The sequence below is a fragment of the Mus musculus genome, chromosome 5 (assembly GCF_000001635.26).
Source record: "Mus musculus strain C57BL/6J chromosome 5, GRCm38.p6 C57BL/6J".
Classification (NCBI taxonomy): domain Eukaryota; kingdom Metazoa; phylum Chordata; class Mammalia; order Rodentia; family Muridae; genus Mus; species Mus musculus.
Window position 1 is genome coordinate 134,599,377 of NC_000071.6, and position 20,434 is coordinate 134,619,810.

General features: G+C 51.6%; 1 protein-coding gene across 8 annotated transcripts; it reads right to left on the reverse strand.

Annotated features, from left to right (window-relative positions):
• Nucleotides 1-726: 726 nt before the first annotated feature.
• Lat2 (linker for activation of T cells family, member 2) lies at nucleotides 727-20,407 on the reverse strand. Of its 8 annotated transcripts, none has more exons than NM_020044.3 (13): nucleotides 15,513-15,649; nucleotides 9,432-9,554; nucleotides 8,779-8,818; nucleotides 7,402-7,445; nucleotides 7,184-7,244; nucleotides 6,985-7,016; nucleotides 6,670-6,705; nucleotides 6,556-6,586; nucleotides 5,370-5,425; nucleotides 4,045-4,104; nucleotides 3,723-3,794; nucleotides 3,185-3,293; nucleotides 727-1,597 (listed from the first exon to the last, which is right to left on the reverse strand). In NM_020044.3, exons 2-12 carry the CDS (start codon nucleotides 9,526-9,528, stop codon nucleotides 3,211-3,213), a joined length of 612 nt encoding a protein of 203 aa, NP_064428.1. In that variant the 5' UTR covers nucleotides 9,529-9,554; nucleotides 15,513-15,649; the 3' UTR covers nucleotides 727-1,597; nucleotides 3,185-3,210. The 8 variants fall into 8 exon arrangements, with proteins under 8 accessions (NP_064428.1, NP_075253.2, XP_006504516.1 ...); XM_006504453.3 differs by having other exon boundaries at nucleotides 873-1,597; nucleotides 5,370-5,465; nucleotides 15,513-16,762; XM_006504451.3 differs by having other exon boundaries at nucleotides 873-1,597; nucleotides 14,619-16,762.
• Between the last annotated feature and the right edge of the window lie 27 nt (nucleotides 20,408-20,434).

Below are 20,434 nucleotides of genomic sequence, written 5' to 3' on the forward strand. Positions count from 1 at the left end.
CACAGAAACCCTGTCTCAGAAAACAAAACAAAAAAAAAACCACCTTGCTCTTCGTTTCCAGGAAGGGTCTTTACCAGAGCCAGGTGTGGTGGCACAGGCCTATAATCCCAACACCTGGGGTGCTGAGGCAGAGGGGTGCCACAAATTCAGTACCAGCTGCCTGGGTTACAGTGAGACTAAATGGCAGAGGGTACTGACAAGATAGCTCAGTGGTAAAGGCGCTTGCTTGTCTTCCCAGCCTGGAGCCCTCATGAGGGCAGGAGAGCCAGCGCCACAGCTGTCCTCTGACTGCCTCCAAGTAAGTAAAGTGCTCTACAGCCTCAACCTGAGTTTGGATTCCCCAGAACCCAAGTAACAAGCCAAGCACAGGGACAGATGTCTGTGGTCCTAGCACTGGCAGGTCAGAGACAGGATCCCTGGGGCTCGCTGGACCAGCAGGTCTATCCCATCAGCAAGCCTACCAGCTCAGCCACAGACACGTGTTCAGAAGGCAGGAGAGATGAGATTGCTCAGCAGTTGGGCTTGACTGCTCTTACAGAGGAGCTTAGGTTCATAGCACTCCTGTAGGGCAGCCGACAAGAGTCTGCAGTTTCAAGTGTCCCAGTGCCTCCAGAATTCTGCAGGCACCCACACATGGAATATACTCAGACACAGGTTTTAAACCAAAGGTCAGGTGCAGTGGTGCCTTTCAGCCCTGTATCCAGGAAGTAGAAGCAGACAGGGTCTCTCATCAGGGTCACCCCGGTTTATAAAGCAAGTTCCAGGGTAGCCAGGGGCTACACAGTGTGACTGTCTTAAAAAAAATAACGGAGAGCAACAACAGAGACATTCAGCCCTATGAACACACAGGGGAAGGTGTTTAAACAAAGGCATGTGTGCAGCGCCTGCTCTCACACTCACAGGGTTTATTGGTGTTTGGTGAGGGGGCAGTTTTATTTCCCTATCACCGACGCACAAGGTCCCCGCAGGAATGAAAGATCAGAACAAACTGGAGCCCACTAAGAAACCAAAGCGATCCCAGGTTACCCCACACCCCATTCCTCTGCTACAGTTAGTACACATAATGCTCTGAGACAGGGAACCCCCTGACATTGACAATATTAAATACGACTCCAGCAACTTCAGTTAACCACAAAAAGAGTCATAGCAACAGTCCTAGAAGTCGACATAAGTAATCTGAGGTCCAAACAAAGAAAGGAAAAAAAAAAACTGGTATGCCGCAATCCCAACACTAGGACTGAGGGTTACAAGTTTGAGATCAGCCTGAGTAACTTAGTGAGATCCTGCAGCCAAAACAAAAACAAAACCCACAAATGCCACTGTTGTGCCTCATTTTAGATGTGAGACTGGGGACACATCTTGCCTCAGGTCTTGGGCTTCCAGTCAGCACAGTCTATATCCTCTGGGCACTTGCTTTGCCCCCAAAGAAGTCCAGGGCATCACTTGAGGGTTGGGGCTCTGGCGATGCCCAGTGTCTCCCAGGCTGTGGAGCAGCCACGGCCAGGGTGTGAAACTTGAGCATCCCTGGAGAACAGGCTTTATTCAGCAGGCAGTAAAGGCTTCAGTTCCCGCTCAGATCCCCCATCCTCGGGCCCTTCTGTAGAGAGGAGAGTTGGGGAGATGGCTCAGTTGGCAACATAAGCAAGAGGGCCTGAGATCAACTTCTAGACCCTGCCTCAAAAGACATGCCTATAATCCCAGCACTCCATAGGTAGAGGCAGGAGGATCACTGTGAGTTCAGGGCCAGTGTGGTCTGCATATCAAGTCCCATGCCAGCCAAGGCCACATAGAACCTATCTTAACAACAAAAAAGACAGCTTACCGGGTGAGGTGACACACACCTGCAATCCCAGAATTCCACAGGGGAAGGCAGGAGGAACCGAAGGGAACAAGACCCAGATTCATTTCCTTCCCATGTCATTCAAGAACCCCAGTGCTGGGGCTGGAGAGATGGCTCAGTGGTTAAGAGCACTGACTGCTCTTCCAAATGTCCTGAGTTCAAATCCCAGCAACCACATGGTGGCTCACAACCATCTGTAACAAGATCTGATGCCCTCTTCTGGAGTGTCTGAAGCTACAGTATACTTACATATAATAAATAAATAAATCTTTAAAAAAAAAAAAACTCCAGTGCTGACTCTGGCTAGCTGGTCGCCAACCTCTTCCAGTGAGGAAGAAGAGAGAACCTTTGTCTTTAAATTTCAAAGCCCTGTCACTTCTACCCCAAGTCACAACCCTTTCCCCATGTCTGTTTATCACCAGGGAACATATTGTGTTTTTGGTTTGGGGAATATTTTGAAACAGGGTCTCACTATGGTAGCCCAGGCTGGCCTAGTAGTAAGTCTACCTGCCTCTGCCTCCCAAGTGTTGGGATTAAACATGTGTGCCACTATGTCTGGTTTATTAAATTTTCTTATCTGTTTTATTATTTATATGATTTGTCTTCCTGCTTTTTTTCCTTCCTTCTGTTCCCTCTAGTGCGCACGTGTGTGTGTGTGTGTGTGTGTGTGTGTGTGTGTGTGTGTGTGTGTGTGTATGTGTGTGTGTGTGTGTGTGTGTGTGTTATGTGCAGGTGTATGTCCACATGGAGGTCAGAAGTCAACTTTGCATATTCTCCTCTCTCATTGGCCCCTGGGGCTCACGGTCGGTCGTTTATGACCAGAACTCTTTATGTAGCCCAGGCTGTCTCTGAATTTCTGATCCTCCTGCCTCCACTTCCTAAGTGCCTGGAATCTCAGAGCTGAGGCTGCTTCCAGACACTCAGGAGGCAGAGTCACATTTTAAATTTTGTGTTGTGTTTTCAGTGCTGAAGATGGAACCCAGGACTTCATGTATGTCTGCCATCACTGCTGCTAAACCATGCCTCCATCCTCTATTGGTGGACTGCAGGACAAGTGTTCTACTACTGAGGCATCTCCCCCGCAGACGCCTCCAGCATCCTGGGACACATGTATGCTTCTACATACTGGGAAGAGCTTATTTCTTCCGAGTTCCCTAGTCCCACAGAAAGTGGCTCCGGGGGACTTCAGTCAGCATCTCCTTTCTGGTCCTAGCAGGTTGATGGGCCCCATGGGTCCAGCCCTCACTCCATCCGTCACTCCACTGCGGCTCCTCCCTTGAACACAGGGCTCTTCCATGGCTTGGGTCCCTCCCGTGTTCTGGGCAGCTAGAGGGCACACTGTACCTTCCTTCCGATTGATTGGTTCTCTCCTAGATGTTCTCTGCTGCGGCCACATCCCCATTCACATAGTCTGGCTCCTCATCTGGGCTTCCTGATAGGGACATTGGTGCACCTGCGGATCGGGACAGGTAGTGGTTGGGACCGTTCACAGGAGTACATCAGTGTTGTTCCCCAGCCAGGGTTGCTCAGGAACCCAGACCCCACAAAAGACCCAGGGCAAGTGTCATACTGTATAGGATTCATGGTGTCTGCAGTCGCTGTTTGTTCTCCCACCCCCACCCCGCCCCCCAAAATCCTCCTGCTCCAACACCGGGTGACCAAGCTCTGGAGGTCAAGCTGCTGGGGGGTTCTGGCAGAGAGCAAGGCTTCCGAAGCCTTGGGTACAAGGAAGGCTCCACTGTGAAGTGAGCCAGACTAGATAGAGGGAACCCACCCAGGCCCAGCGACCCTCCGGATCAGCCGGTTGCCTGCTTCAGTTGACAGCCCCCACCTCTTGTCCTCAGCACTCCTAGTGGCCTCTACCCAAGGAAGACATACACACCCATAGTCCTCTTGGACTCTCGCCACTGATGGATGGATACTGAGTTCTGGTAATCCTCAAAGTCCTCGACACCTGAGGGAGGTTACAGGGACATTCTGAGTGAGGGGCCAGCGCTCTTCCCCGAGGACGACCCCAGCCAAGGAGGATAACGCCCTGGATAGCTCCTTCCCCTGTGAGGGGGCCCCTGTCAGGACCTTGGGTGAACTTAACCCAAAGGCACCAGAGATTTAGAATCTTGGGGACCTCCCTTCTTATTCATTAGGGTGGGTCTAGCTCAGGGTGGCGGCCCCTGCCCTACCTTTCTTCGGAGGGACAGCTTTACCTGACTCGGGGGTGCTGGGCTTGCAGACGAGCACATTCTCGTAGGAGTTGGAATCGTCGTCTGTCAACAGAAGGGAGCTGGCAGGAGATCTGCAGGTAGACCTTGTCTGCAAGCCCCAGATGTCCCTTCCCCCTGCTGCCTCCCCTGCAGGGCTCTCCCCCTCAGCTTCAGGGGCTTCAAAATTCACTTAGATCAGTTTTAAAAAAAACATTTATTTATGCATTTTATGTATATAAGTTTTGTCTACATGTATATCTGCATACTACACACAAAAAAGATAGTTCTGGATCCTATTATAGACAGCTGTGAGCTGCCATATGGTTGCTGGGAATTGAACTCATGGCCTATGGAAGAGCAGTAGGTGCTCTTAACTACTGAGCCCCTTAGGCCAGTTGTTGTTGTTTGTGTGTATGCTGACTGCGGGTATAGGTGTACAGGTAGAGGCCAGGAGACAACTTTGGGTGTCCTACCTCAGGGGCTAAATTCTTTGTTTGTTGTTGGGTTGTTTTGTTTGTTTTTCAAGACAGGGTTTCTCTGTGTAACAACCCTAACTTTCCTGAAACCCACTTTGTAGACCAGGCTGGCCTCAAACTCACAGAGATCCTCCTGCCTCTGCCTCCCAGCAGGAGACCCATTCTTACAAAACAAGAACAAAGGTCAGGTGCTCCAGGCCCCTCGTGGTTAAAGGGGAGCACTGACTCCCACAGGTCATCCCAAGGCTGCCACATGTGTGTTTCCACACCCGCACAATAAGTAAAGAATTCTTAAAAGATGTTTAAAAAAAAAAAAAGCCATGTGGTGGTGGCGCATGCCTTTAATCCCAGCACTTGGGAGGCAGAGGCAGGCAGATTTCTGAGTTCGAGGCCAACCTGGTCTATAAAGTGAGTTCCAGGACAGCCAGGGCTACACAGAGAAACCCTGTCTCAAAAAAAAAAAAAAGGAGAGGAGGATAAAGTGGACCTCTTAGTATACACACACACACACACACACAGAGCTCATCTCCATGAACCAGAAGTGCTCATGACCAGAGGCTCCAGCATCCTCCAGCACACGTGGCTTATCTGTCATCAGGTGCCCATCTCCTCAGATGCTCCCACCCACAGCTCCGTCTCTGCTTCCTGTCCTGTCTCCCTCCACTCTGTCCCCATCCCCTGTCCCCTGTGTGTGCTGCTGACCAGCTTCCTTCCGCCCCACCCACCTCGGCCTGGAGCACGCACGCACGCACGCACGCACGACTCCCTCCATCTCTGAGCAGCTCTGCCCACCCGTGCAGACCTAGGGGCTGCCTCCTCTTCACATCTTCCCCACCCTGACCTCCCCCTTACCTTCTGAGGGCTTCTGGAAACATCCCCAGTTGTAGTAGTTTGTAGGGATGGGGTCTCTGGGCAAAAACAGAACAGAGTGCAGGTTGCTGGGCAGATCTGTCAGGAGAAGCCACGACAGAATGTCTCCTCCAGTCCACTAGAGATGCTTCTCAGAGCCCCTGACTACCCTGGGCCTAAAGGGCTGTCAGCTTGGCTAGGACACCTTCAAGTCCCCACCCGGGCCACAGTTTTCCCTATTTGTGACACAAGGAGACACTGCTAGGGGTCACTTCTTTTGGGGGAGGGAGGTGGATTTGAACCAGAACCAGATCTTTCTGCCTCCCAAGTGCTGGGATGGCTGGGGGGGAGGCAGACCTATACCACTACATGCCTCTCTCTCTCTCTCTCTCTCTCTCTCTCTCTCTCTCTGAATGTATGTATGTGTGTATGCATGTATATGCCATCTATGTATATCTCTCCTTCCATATCTCTCCTTCCTTTTCTCTTTATAAATTTACATTTTCGTATACATCATGTGCATGTATGTGCATGGTCACACATGCACAAGGGTGTCACAGCACACGTGGATGTCAGAAGTGAACTCGTGGGAGTCAGTTCTCTGCATCAGCCATGTGGCTGCTATCGGGCTAGAGATGTCAGGCTTTATGGGATGAGCTCTCCACCACCTCCCCCTACCTTATAGAAACAGTATCTCTGTAGCTCAGGCTGACCTCAAACTCACTCTTCAGTTCAGGCTGACCTCGAACTCCTGCCCTCCTCCCCAAGTGCGGGGATGACTGGCATGTGCCAGCACGCCAGGTTTATGCAGGGCTGGCTGGCAATGCACCACAGGACTTAATGCATCCTAGGCAAGCACTCTGGATCCCAGCCCCAGCCCCTTCCTGGAGGGAGGGAGCCACATCTTGATCTGTAGCCCACACTGGCTGTGATCCCCCTGCCTCAGCCTCCTGAGTGCTGAAATGACAGTTAAGTGCCATCATGTGTGTTTGGTGACCTACCCTTCTCCAAATGGCCAGGATGGGTGGCTACCCCCTACCAGATACTCAGTTTTTCAATCAGAGTCACACAAGGCCATGGTCACCAGATTGAAAGGCTGCTCAGAAGCAGTCTTCACTTAATGCCTCATAAAGGAGTTGGGGAGAGACCCTGGAATGGGGATGGGCAGGGTCCGTCAAGGGCCACTCACACATAGGCAGCATCAGGCTCCTGGTTACTTCCTGGAAGAGGCCAGAGAGAAGATGTAAGACAAGCTAAGCTCCCAGCTGTGGCCCATTCCCCCCTCTCCCCCAGAGCTACCCACCTTTGTAGAAGTTCTGGTACCTAGGGGACTCAGGACCTGGAAGAAAGGCTAGGCTAGGCTATGGGCTAGGCTGCTAGGCTAGGCTAGGCTAGACCGGCTTCCCTCCAGGTCCTGCCCCAACACAACCCTGACGCTGCAGCTCAAGCAAGGGCCTAGGGGCTTTGAATGGCCAGACCTTTGTACACATTCTGCCTTATCTATTAAAGCCAATTCCATCAATCCCCAGCCTCAGCTCCCCCTGGAAGGCCTCCAAGAGCCAGTACTTGTCCCACTGTCTCAACCCCACTCAGGCTAATTCTGCTTGGTGTCACTTACCCTCAAGGTGGGAGAACAGCATCTTGTTCTTCCTGCAAGGATGGGGACAGGGGCACTGAGATGGTACCATGGGGAGGGGAAAGGCTCAACAGGCCAGCCCTGAGACTCTGCAGCTTAGGGACATAGTGAGGTCTAGCCCTGGCTCCAGTAGGTGGAGCTCTCCAGAGCTGGGCCCATGCACTGCAGAATGCCTTCTTACCTTTCAAATGACTTGTTTGGAGCTGTGTCCATCTGGGGTCCTGGCCACACCTGCCTGGCCACTTTGGAGAGAAGCAAGGATGGGGTATTGGCTAGGCACTCACCCAGCTGAGCCTTCACCTGGTATATCAGGCTGGCCTCAGGGCAAGGGACACAGAAGGGACCTTGATATGGGAAGTCCCAGCCCCAAACCAAACCCGGGATGCTTCAAGGACTCACGGGAGTATGTCTGAGCCGCAGCTGAGCTCTGTGCATTTTCTTGCCTGTGAATACACAAGGGTGTGCTGAGCCAGGCCCTGACAGTCCCCAGGCAAGGACACAGAGAGAGGACGAGGACGAGGGCCAGATAGGGACAAGGAACACAGGGAAGGTGGAAGAGCTGAGCATAGAAATGTGTCTGTCTGTCTGTCTGTCTGTCTGTCTGTCTGCATGTCCCTAGGTTCCAAAAACTCAAGGCAAGAGGATCATTGTGAGTTTGAGGCCAGCCTGGGCTACAAAGTAAGTTCTATGCAAGCCAGTGCAAAGGAATAGGACCCTGTCTCCAAACCAGAAAATTAACAGTGAGCAAGCTTTAGCCATGGCTTACGGTGGTCAGAGATGGAAGATTTTGTTTTCAGGTCTCACTGTGGTTTTTCAGTTGCAAAAGGAAATGAGGAAGGGTGTGTGTGAGGGGGTGACAGGGCCTATTGGGGTGTGCAAGTGAGGGCTGTGCTGAGAATGTGGGAAGTGTACATGCATTTCGTAGAGAAGGGTAGAGAGTGGTCAGCTGGCTTCCTTCCCCCTTGCTTCTCTCTCTCGCCACTCCCTCAGCCCATTCACTGGGGGATTCTGGGCACGTGCTCTACATCTGAGTCACAGCCTCCCTCCCACTTTAAAAAAATTTTTTTAATGTGTATGGGCATTTTGCCCGTGTATATGTCTGCCTACCACATGTATGTGTGCCTGGTGTCTGAGGAGGTCAGAAGAGGGCATCGGATCTCCTGGAAGCTGAATTAAAGGCTGTCTTGAACCATTACGTGGGTACTGGGGCTCAAATCCAAATTCTTTGGACGAGCAGCCACTGCTTTTAACCCCTGAGCCATCTCTCCAGCTTTGCTTTTTAGTTTTAAAAAAGTTTATTTTATGTGTATTTATTATTTACATGTGTGTGGTGATGTATGTAGTAGGCACATGGGGGGGGCAGAGGAAAATTTTTGGCAGGAAAATCTGTGGGACCCTGGGGGTTCAAACTCAGGTCATCAAGCTTCGGTGGCAGTCACTCTTACTAGTTAAAATTTGAGCAAGGTCTCACTGAATTGCCAGGCTGGCCTTGAACTCCCTCTGTGGCCCAGGCAGGTTTTGGAATATCTGCGGGGATGGGAGGTGCCCAGCGTCCCTTAAGTGTGTTTTTAGATTCTGCTTTCTCTTTGCCTGGAGCGCAGATATCTGTCCTGGCTATGGCTGCCCTGTGATGCCACAGTCCCTCAGATAGCTCCTGGACTCTTCCTTCCCTCCATTTAAATGCCACGGAGCAGGCATGAATGAGGGCAGGGACTGGGTTCTGGAGGGGTTCCCCCACCCCAGGGTGCTTAAATACGCCAAGCTGGGGCAACTCACCGGTTCCTCTGCTCGTAGATTTTCTCATTTCTCTTCACTCCTGCAAGAACAGAAATGGCACAGCTAGTGGCCCTGAACTCAGGAGGTGTAGTGGGGGGGGGGGGCTGAAGTCTGGGACACCCCTCCCCTTCATAACTCTATCAGGCCCTTGACAAGTCCCTTCCAGTTGCCTGTCACTGGGAGAGTTCTTGTCAGCTGGGTGTGGTGACACAAGCCTGTGATCCCAGCGCAGGAACATTTGGGGCTAGCCTGGGCTATAGTGTGAGACAGTCTGAAAGAGAAAGGATTACAGGGAAGAAAAAGAAGGAAGGATGGAGAGAAAGGAGGGAGGGAGAGAAGAGGCTGGAGCAGGAGGTAGGCAGTAGGGTGGGGAAGGAAAGGGGCTCAACCCCTTTTTGTGGGGTGAGGATAACTTGAAGTAGAGGGTGCCACAGGTAGCCCAGCTTCCCTTCTCTCGTCCACAGCAGGTTCCTGGCCTGCTGGCCTGAGTGACCCCCGTGTTCCAGCAGACCCAGCGTCCTCCTACACCCACTGCTCTCAGGGCCATTTAGGGGCCACTCGCTGGTCCTGGGTGCTTATCCTCCTGACCCGCCCATCACAGCCAGGTCCAGCCGCAGAGGCCTCCCATCACTCCCTGCCTATGGGACACGTACCTGGACGGGAGCAGTGGACACACAGCCAGGCTGTGGCCCCCAACAGCAGCAGCAATAATCCCGACACCGGCCACAGCAGCTCCAGCTCGGCACTCATGTTGGCTTGGGGAAGAGGCTGTAAGGCTGCAGTGGGGAATCCATAAGCCGGTGGATCCCTGGTGCCGCCCCATCCCACGTGATTGGTTTCTGATCTCTCAGGTCCACAGCTCCGGCAAAGTGAATGGAATGGCCTTCCCTACTCCTGAACTGAACCAACTATGTCTCCCGTGTGACTCTTCTAACTAGCACACTAACTAGCAGTGTACTAGAAGGTTCTGAGAGTACTAGACAGCACCAAGAAATTGTACAAAATCCTAGCCGGGCGTGGTGGCGCACGCCTTTAATCCCAGCACTGGGGAGGCAGAGGCAGGCGGATTTCTGAGTTCCAGGCCAGCCTGGTCTACAAAGTGAGTTCCAGGACAGCCAGGGCTATACAGAGAAACCCTGTCTCGAAAAACCAAAAAAAAAAAAAAAAAAAAAAAAAAGAAATTGTACAAAATCCTAAACATCCGTTCCAATCTGGCCCTGAGAGGCTCCTTGGTTCACAGGTGGAGAAACTGAGGCCGAGAAGCGCCCACAGCGGCTTTGTAAAAAGGGAGGGGTCAGCACTCAGTCCCGACCTTAGCATAGGGGCTTACACCTACAATCCCCTAACTCTCCCAGCCTGAGACAACAGGCTAGCCTGGGCTAAAGACTGAGACCCTGTGTCAAAACAAACAAACAAAAAAACAAACAAACAAAAAACCCACCACCACCACCACCAACAACAACAAAAGTAAGGTGGAGGGGCTGGAGAAAGGGCTCAGCAGTTAAGAGTGCTTGGTGTTATTCCAGAGGATGCCCGTTAGGCAGATCGCAGCTCATGACCACGTGTACACACATAGGCACACGCACGCGCACACACACACTCCTCTACTCATTCTGTTGCTGTGTGCCTATGAACCCATCCTCAGCGGTGCTCTGCTCTGCCCCCAGGAAGACCCAAGAACCCAGATCCTAGCAGCAGTGGAGGCTCACGCCTCCCCATCCCCCCTGCCCTCCCCCCCCCCCCCCCCCCGCCCTTGGGAGGCAGAGGCAGGTGGAGCTCTGAGTTCAAGGCCAGCCTGGTCTACAAAGTAAGTTTCAGAACGGCTAGAACTACACAGAGAAACTGTATTAAACAAAGAAACAATCAAAGAACCAAGATTCTGCCTGTGGTGAGAGCTGGAGGAAGCCAGTCGGTGAGGATTCCTCTCAGAGGATGTAACCCTGAGACTGTATACATCAGGGACAGGTCCCCCGCTGTGGGACAGGACTCAAGGACCTTCAGAATGAGGCTGGTCTTTGGGGCACAGAGAGGGATGTTGAGAGATGTCTGGTGTGAGGAGGCTACAAATCCTCAGTTAGCCCAGGCCACATCCAAGGTAGCGGCTGTCCCAGCCTTGGTGAAGCCCCGCAGTCTGGTGAATGAGTTTTCTAATGGGTTTATGAAACCGACTATTGCAACCATGAGAACACTCAGCTCCCTAGCACGGGCAAGGGAGACAGTTGAGGAAAGCAGTCCTGTGTGAGGCACATGTGGAATGGGAAGGATTAAGTGGCCTCTCTTTCTGCACATGGTCCTACTTCAAACTAGAAAAGGAGTGGCTTAAGCTGGGCGGGGTGGCGGATGCCTTTAATCCCGACAGAGGCAGGCGGATTTCTGAGTTCAAGGCCAGCCTGGTCTATAAAGTGAGTTCCAGGACAGCCAGGTCTATACAGAGAACACCCCCCACACCCCTCAACCCCCCACCTCCCCCGTCTCAAAACCAAAAAAGAAAAGAAAAGGTGTGGCTCAGTGGTGGAGCCCCTGCCTAGAATCCCTCAGTGAGGGGCTGGGGGTGTGGCTCAGTGGTGGAGCCCCTGCCTAGAATCCCCCAGTGAGGGGCTGGGGGCGTGGCTCAGTGGTAGAGCCCCTGCCTAGAATCCCCCAGGGAGGGGCTGGAGGTGTGGCTCAGTGGTAGAGCCCCTGCCTAGAATCCCCCAGGTAGGGGCTGGGGGTGTGGCTCAGTGGTAGAGCCCTGCCTAGAATCCCCCAGGTAGGGGCTGGGGGTGTGGCTCAGTGGTAGAGCCCTGCCTAGAATCCCCCAGGGAGGGGCTGGGACATGGCCTTTGCTTAGGACATTGTCTCTGTCTATCCAAAATCCTCATAAACTGAGCATACGGCTGTGACTCTCTAGCACAGTGGTTCTCAACCTGGGGGTCACGACCCCTCTGGAGGTCATTAGGGGTCAGAAATCCTGCATGTCATATTTATTACAATTCATAACAGTAGCAAAATTATAGTTGTGAAGTAGCAATGAAAATATGGTTGGGAGGTCACCACAACAGGAGGAACTGTATTAAAGGGTCACAGCATTAGAAAGGTTGAGAACCACTGCTCTAGGACCTTAAGAAACAGAGCCAGGAGGACAGGGAAATTCAGACTAGTTCTGGGTAAAGGCACAATCCTATGTATGTATGTATGCATGAATGTATGTATGTATGTATTTATCTATCTATCTATATTTTTTAAGGGAGAGAAGAATGGATGTATATGTAGAGAGAGACAGACAGGAGGAAGAGGAGATGTGAGCGAGTGATAGAAGGTGGGGAAGGGAGAGGAGATTTGGTTCCGATGTCTCACTCCCATACTCCTGTAACTCCAGCACCTGTGAGGCAGAGGCAGATCAGGAGTTCGAGACTCTGTCTCAATGGGGGAAAAACAAGAGCAGAAGGAGATGTGGGCATAACACGTGGAGGAGCAGGCTACATATAACTCAGCCCTTGCCTGCCACCGCCTACTTAGGACCCCAAGAGCAAGCCTGGTATTCTATTTGAGGCTGCAGAAGCTGCCTGCCAAGTGCTGTTTCCTCTCCAAGGGCACCCCATGCCTTCCATCCATCCTCCATCCAAGAGGTCTGGGCTACCAGAGAGTCCATGTGCTTCTAGACCTGTTATCTAGGGGTAAACAGGACCCCAGAAGCCCTCAGGCCCGGGACAGTTGGTCAGGGCATCTGTACCCTCTAACCGGCCACACAGGGGTTTGTCACGAGGCCTGTCATGGAGATGATGAATGTGGCATAGGCTCAGCCGTGTCATAGTCACGGTTCTTAGCCATGTGACACACACACAGGAAGGGACTGTCAGCGGCCTACAGCAAAGACTGAGGGGCTATGTTATTCTGCTTGGTCACATCTAAAGGCACATGTGTGGACTCCCTACTGAGCCCAGCAGGGTCTGAGGGGCTAATGAAGCAGACACACCTGACCAAGTGGAGCAGGCCAGGACTCCTAGGTGATCAAGAGGCTGAAGCAGGAATATTGTGAATTCAAAGGTCAATCCAAAGAGACTCTGCCTCAAACCATAAAGAGGCCTGGGGCATACATTTGCTTAGAGTCTCCCAGGGATGAACTTAGAATCTCCCAGTGAGGGTGTGGCTTAGTGGTAGAGTAACTGCCTAGCATCTCTCAGTATGCGGCTGTGGGCATGACTCAACAGTAGAGCACCTGCCTGCCTAGAATCGCTCAGGAAGGGATATACCCATGTTTAACTAGCAAGGGCAAGGCACTGGGGTTCCATTCCCAGCATGAGGGGGGAAAAGGTGGGGGAGGGGGTGCTGGAGAGATGGCTCAGAGGTCAAGAGCACAGATTGCTCTCCCAGGGGACCTAGATTTGATTCTTTTGACACCCACATGGCAGCTCACAACCATCTATAACTCCAGTTCCCGGGGGACTCCACCCTCTCCCAGCCTTTGTGTGCACCAGGCATGAATGTGGTACACACATGTACATGCAAGGCAAACAATCATTCACATACATTGTGGTTTGGAGACAGGGAGTCACTGTGTAGCTCTGGTGAGTCTGAAACTCACTGTGTAGACCTGGCTGGCCTGGAATTCACAGAGAATGGCCTGCATTTGTCTCCTAGGTGCCGCAATTATAGGCTTGTAGCAGCATGTTCCAACTTACATAAATATTTTAAATTAAAAAAAAAAAGACAGCCGAGTGTTGGTGGCACACGCCTTTAATCCCAGCACTAGCACTTAAGAGGCAGAGGCAGGTGAATTTCTGAGTTCGAGGCCAGCCTGGTCTACAGAGTGAGTTCCAGGACAGCCAGGGCCACACAGAAAAACCCTGTCCTGAAAAACCAAAAACGACAACAACAACAACAAAAAAAACCCATTGCTGGAGGAGGAGGAGGAGAAGGAGGAAGAGAGGGAGGGAGGGAGGGAGGGAGAAAGAGAGAGAGAGAGAGAGCACTTCTTCAATGGTAAGATGCCCACCCCTCACTCACATCCTGTAAGCAAACCTAATGAAACTCATTGGGCCACTACCCTATCCCACTCCCACTGAGAACATAATATATCAGGAGGGGATTAGTTGGGAAGAGAGCAGGGACCAGTGGGAACCGGGAAGGACAAGAGAGGTAATTTGGGGGTGAATATGACCAAGATGCATGTTGTATGGAAGTGTCACAAGCCTCTTAGTATGCATAATGAAAGCATACTGATAAAAAAAGACTGAAAGGGGCCTGGTGAGGTAGCTTGCAGGTGAGAGGTGCTTGCGACCGAGTCTGATGATCTGAATTCATCCCCAGGACCCACACGGTGCTGAGAAGTTATCTCTCAGAAGTTATTCTCTGGCCTACACCGTGCTACATGCACATCCATCCACACATGTGGTAATAAAAGAATGTATTAAAATATTGAAAAAAAAAAGGCAGGTGTGAGTACATGGGGTGCTTCCTGGACAGGGCCTGGGGCTTGCTTCTCAGTTGGGGATCCCTCTGAGCCCAAATGTTTTCTTCCTCCCAAGGAGCAAATGGAGGTTCAGAGAGGCGCATACTGTGCCACAAAGAAACACTGGAAAAGATGGAAACCCAGAGCAGGCCCGGTGAATTCCCTCTATCCTATCTGATGCTCTCTACCCTGAGAGTAGAGGCAGAGGGTGAGGGGAACAGAGGGTAGGGCTGCAGGAGGAATGGCCCAGCAGTCTCAGAAGGCCCCAAGGGGCCAGGCAGGGCTAGCTGTGGGTGTGTGGGGGACCGCCACAGCTCTGTGGCTCCGTGGGCCAAAATAGCTCAAAGGGAAGTGGGCAGTTTTCATATGAGCAAGGCTTGCTTCTGAGGACTGCATCGGAGCTTCTAACCTCAGTGGCCCTTCGTGAGTGATCACTGCGGCAGCTCGTTCTTCGGGGTAAAAAGGCCATGAGGGTCTGTTGGATGAAGTACATGACCCGTCTCACACCAGGGATGGCTTTATTCATGGGGTGCTACTCTGAGGCCTGCAGGCTTAGCTGAATAACATTTCTGTGGTTTGAGCCTTTGCGGCAGGGCCTCACAATGGAGTACTGCCTGGCCTTGAACTTAGGGTCTCCCCACCTCAGCATTCCTAATGCCCTGATGGAGGAGTGTACAGTACCCAGTCTGACCAAATAACTTGGGCCTTCAAATGAGGCGGAGAGAAGACCCTGAAGACACCTACTGGAGGCCAGCGGGCGACTGTTCACGTACATATGTGAGTATGTCTATGTACAGAGGTCTGGCAGGCCTTGTCCCTGGTCAATCTGGGCCACCTGTTCAAAGCCGGAACCAAGGAGCCCACCAACGTTACAAGGATTATCTGTCAGAAAGTACAAGCTGGCTCAGGCCTGGATGGACTTCTGGGGATAGCAACTTCCTCCTGGCTGGAACAGGGCTTGGGCACAGTTCCCCAAAGCATCCAAGTTCCATACACAGGCCTGTGGCATTAGCCAACCCTCAACGGGCGGGAGAATCTCACATCTCTGGCTCTTAGCTGGCCCTCTCCAGTCACTGGTAGTGACAGAACCACCCTAGGGGCTTCTTGGGGGGTCTCAGAGGCTAGGGGTTTGGGAAGCCAATGATAGATAAGTGGGTGCCTGGAGCCCTGCATAGGCTTTCCTTAAGGGCCACAGCACTAGGCCAGGGTGGGAGGTATCAGGTATCTCGGCTTCCGCTCCGTCTATCCCTAAGGGTCTTGTGGGGTGTAGCACAACAGGGGAGCACCCCTGGGAAAGGCTTACCTGAGGGTGAGGGCTCCTCACCATGGCCCCTTCATCTTGTGCCGCACACCTGCCCAAGCTGATGCCAACACCACTGACTCTGGTGAGCAGTGGGCAAGGCAGTTGGCTTCCTGTCACTACTGAATCATCTCCTCTACATCCGCCTCGGCCAGACTACTAGGGTGGTTAATGACAAAGTGGGTGGAGCAGAGACAGAAAAAGATGCAGAGATACAAAGCGAAGTTAAAGCTGGGCATGGTGGTGTGTGCTGTTAAATGCCTGCACTTGGGAAGCAGAAGCAGGCAGAGCTCTGAGTTTGAGGCCAGCCTGGTCTATATAAGCTAGGACAGCTACAGTGAGACCCTGTCTCAAAAAAGACTCCCTGGGTAATGGCACGTTCCACCAAGCTGGACAACTTGGAACCAGAGGAACCAGGGTTCCTATCACCAGGAACCATGAAGTGAGTGTCTAGTTGTCCTCTGATGCATATGTACATACACACAGGCTTATGTGCAGTGTGCATGTGCACACACATGCACATGTATGTGCACACACTCCTGGGGGTGGAGAGGCAATAAAAAAGAAAACAGACATAGGGAAAATGGGAAGTGAGAGATGGGCACAGGCACGGGCAGACTGAAAGCCAAGCACACACAGTACATGCCCACCACAGAGCAAGGTCACATGGAGGAGGGAGGGCTACAGTGATCGACGGGTAGAGAGTCAACCCCAGAGTTCACATGGACACAGACATGGAGAGGACGGAGTTTCGAGGGACATGTACACACTCACGCACGTGCCACAGTCAGACACCAGAGATGGGGACACACACACACAGATGCACAGGTCAGGAGAGGACCAGAAAGACAGAGAGGCAGATATGTAGACGCTGACAACCACAGGTAAGAGGAAGCTAGAATCCTTCCAGCATCCACAGGCATCTGAGAATGGGGATCAGAGAGAGAGATTAGGGCAGTGGAATCCCATAGAACAAATACTAACCGGCAGATAAAAGAGATAAGGGACAGAGGATACAGGGAGAAAGACGGGAATAAAGATGGCAGATGGAACAAAGGACCACTGTGCCAGAGACAGCTGGATAGACAAGCTGCCTCTGTGTGTGGGTGGTGGTAGTGGGTGAATGTAGAGGCCAGAAGTCAGTCTTGGTGTCTTCCACATTTTAGTTTCTTTGAGACCGAGTTTCTGTGTAGCCCTGGCTGTCTTGAGACTCACTCTGTAGAGCAGGCTGGCCTTGAACTCAGATTTATGCAGACTGTGTCATCTACTTTTTAAAAACCAAATTGTCAGCCGGGCGTGGTGGCGCACGCCTTTAATCCCAGCACTCGGGAGGCAGAGGCAAGTGGATTTCTGAGTTAGAGGCCACTATGGTGAGTTCCAGGACAGCTAGGACTATACAGAGAAACCCTGTCTCGAAAAACCAATCCAAACCAACCAAACAAAAAAACCCAAATTGTCTTTATTACATCTATTTCTTTGTACGTTAGTTCTTTTTTGTTTGTTTTGAGACAGGGTTTCTCTCTCTGTGTAGCCCTGGCTGTCCTGGAACTCACTCTGTAGACCAGGCTGGCCTTGAACTCAGAAATCTGCCTGCCTCTGCCTCCCAAGTGCTGGGATTAAAGGCGTGCGCAGGGCTGGTGAGATGGCTCAGTGGGTAAGACCACCTGACTGCTCTTCCAAAGGTCCGGAGTTCAAATCCCAGCAACCACGGTGGCTCACAACCATCGGTAATGAAATCTGACTTCCTATTCTGGAGTGTCTGAAGACAGCTACAGTGTACTTACATATAATAAATAAATAAATATAAAGAGTAAACAGTTAAAAAAAAAAAAAAAAAAGGCGTGCTGGAAACTACCTCTACCACTGAGCCATCTTGCCACCTCCTGGTTGTAATTTTTCTGTGTTTTGGGTTTCACTGTATAGTCCTGGCTGGCCTGGGAACTCACAGATCCTCCTGCTTCTTCCCAAGTGTTGGGACCATACCAAGCTTCCACCTTGACTGTTCCCTTTCACTGGCCAGAGACTCCAGAGACTCACCGAGTTAGTCCAGGCTGGCTGGTCCTGCAAGCTCCAGATAGCCATGTTCCCATGTCCCCAAAGCTAAGAGCACACGTCGTTTGTGCCCAGCTTCATTGAGAGCTGGGGATCCAAGCTCGGGTTCCTCAGGCTTTTGAGAACACTAATAACTGAGCACCCCCTCCACCCCCAGCCAAGGCCATTTCTCAGTTGGGGGTATCACTGCCTGTAGTGGGGAGGAAGGACATAGGCAGGAGGCAATCTGCTGTGAGTTTAGTGCTAGCCTGGGTGTTTCTTCCCCAGTCTGTGCCCCAAGCCTGCTGCTGCCACCCTGTGGTGAAGCAAAGTAGCACAGGCATGGGGACGATCACCAGGAGACTCAGTTGACCATTGAAATCTGTGCTGACCACAGGTAGTGCGGATGCATTCAGTTCATCAGACTTTTTTTTCCCCACGGGGTCAGGTGGGGAGGCAGAGAACCCCTAAGAGGATCATGGTTGGCCTCTTTCCCACTTGCACCTACACAGTAGCTCACAGTAGTCCAACTTCACTCAGTTCTGGAGGGACCCATTCATCTTGGATCCCTGGCACAGTCACTTGTAACCTCAGCCCCGTGCCTGCTTCTGGATTCCTTTTTAGAGATACCCCCCCCCCCCCCACACACACACAACCTACCAACACCAAAACTGGGATGTTGTTCAGTTGGTGCTCGCTTGGGTTCCATTTCTAACACAGCACAGCTAGATATGGAGGCACACCCCTGTAGTGTTCTAATTTTTCATTTTTAGACGGCCTCTTGGCTATGTAGTCCAGGATGGGCCTTGAACTTGCAGACCTCCTGTCTCAGTCCCTGGAATAGCTAGAATTACTGAAGCACTCCAAGTGTCTTGAAAGCATGTATGTCTGTGCAACACTTGTGTGCCTGGTTCTTGGTGGCCAGAGGGCATCAGACCCCTAGAAGTTATACTGCTGTGAGCTACTATGGAGGTAGCTGGAAGGTCAGCAAACGCTTTTTAACAGATGAGCCAGATTTCCAAGCCCTGAACCATGGTCTGTCGTTCTGAGACAGGGCTTCTATGTAGGCCAGGCTGCCTTTGATCCCAGAGATCTGCCTGCCTCTGCCTCCTGAGCACTGGGATTAAAAGACTCACACAGCTTCAGTAGTGAGTTTATTCTTAATTTCAATAGAATGATATGAGACTTCTACCAATCCCAAGGGCCCTTGGTGGTAGTCTGACTCCCTTCAGAGGGACACGCTGGGATAGCCACTGCTCTGCTAATCACTTAGTGCATCTCCCAGGGAATTCAGACTAACTAGGGTCCAACGGAACACTACAGCCACCCATCACAGTAAGCATCTGCTTTTACGAGTTATCCGATGTTTGAGAGCTGAAGATGCATTGGCTGTTTTCCTTGTGAGAAACTTGTGAAAGTCCACTACTTTCTGAGGAGTAAACTGTCTGTTAGGCATGCAGCAAGTCTCCTTAACCGACTAAGCCATTTCACTGTCCTGTCTTCAATTTTGTGGGTCACCTTCATAAGAATACTGCTGCTGCTCTTGAAGACAATCTGGGGTTCAAGTGCTATATACCCACCTGAGAGCTGTTAATTCTAGCTCTGGGAGATCAAATGCCCGACTACTCCATGGGCAGACCATGCACAGGGGGCATTACATGTTTATCAGGCAAAAAGCTCAAGCACACTCAATCTCTGGGCCAGCGAGACCACTCAATGAAATGGAGCATTGGCGGCTCTTGCAGAGGTCTTGGGTTTGATCCCAAGCACCCACAGGACACCAACTCCAGTTCCTTCCTTCAGCATTTGCCAGCCCTAAGTAGCACACATGGATACCCATCATCTTCTATCCATCATGGACATCCAACAATACAAAAGGTCCTGCCCCCAAAGTCATCAATATTCAGACTCTGGATCAACAGAAAGAATCCCAAAGCAAGAACATCACAGAGGGCAGTAGTGCACTTGGGAGGCAGAGGCAGGTGGATTTCTGAGTTCGAGGCCAGCCTGGTCTATACAGAGAAACCCTGTCTCGAGGGGGGCGGGGGAAGAAAAGGGCATCATAGAGGCTGGCATGTGGTGGAGTTGTAGTTTTTATGTAGCAATATAGGTCTTCTGGCCAATTCCCAGGACCAAACAAAACAAAATAGGAAATCCCACAAAAGCAGAGAAACCAGGAGCCAATTGTCTGAACTCATCTACATCACTGATGTACAGTCTAAACACTGAAAAAGATCCTTTCCATTTGGGCACTCTGCTAGGACCACAGAGGTAGTAGTAAACTAACCATGTAAGCTCCTCTCCCATTTTAGAGGCGTGGTCTCACTATGTAGGGGCCACACTATTCTTGAATTCAAGAGCCCCCGACTGTCTGCCTCCTGTATGCTGGGACTGAAGATGTGCCATATGCTCCACACAAACATCTTATGTATAAGGGTGTTTTATCTGCATAGGCACTCATAGGCTCGAATGGTCGCACCCAACCTCCTGGGCTGGAGTTACAAATGCTTGCCAACTGCCATGTAGATGCTGGGAATTGAATCTGGGTTCTCTGGAAGAGAAACTGGTGCCCTCAACTACTGAACCATCTCTAGCTTCTCGAAGCCCTCCTCTTACCAGAGCTCATACATGTGGCTAGACTGGCTGGCAAGCAAGTCCAGGTATCTTTCTGTCTCCATTTCCCGGGTGCTGGGATTATGGGTACACATGACGTTTTACATGGATGCTGGAAATGCTTACACAGTAAACACATGTCCTAGTGCCGAGATGACTAGCCTACCTCCAGTTTCTTCTTTAGAGGTTCCAAGATCAGGATTCTGCAAACTAGGTCACACAACATACTCAGTGGCAGTGTGCGCAGCAGGACCATGGTCAACACGCCAGCCTAACTCCTT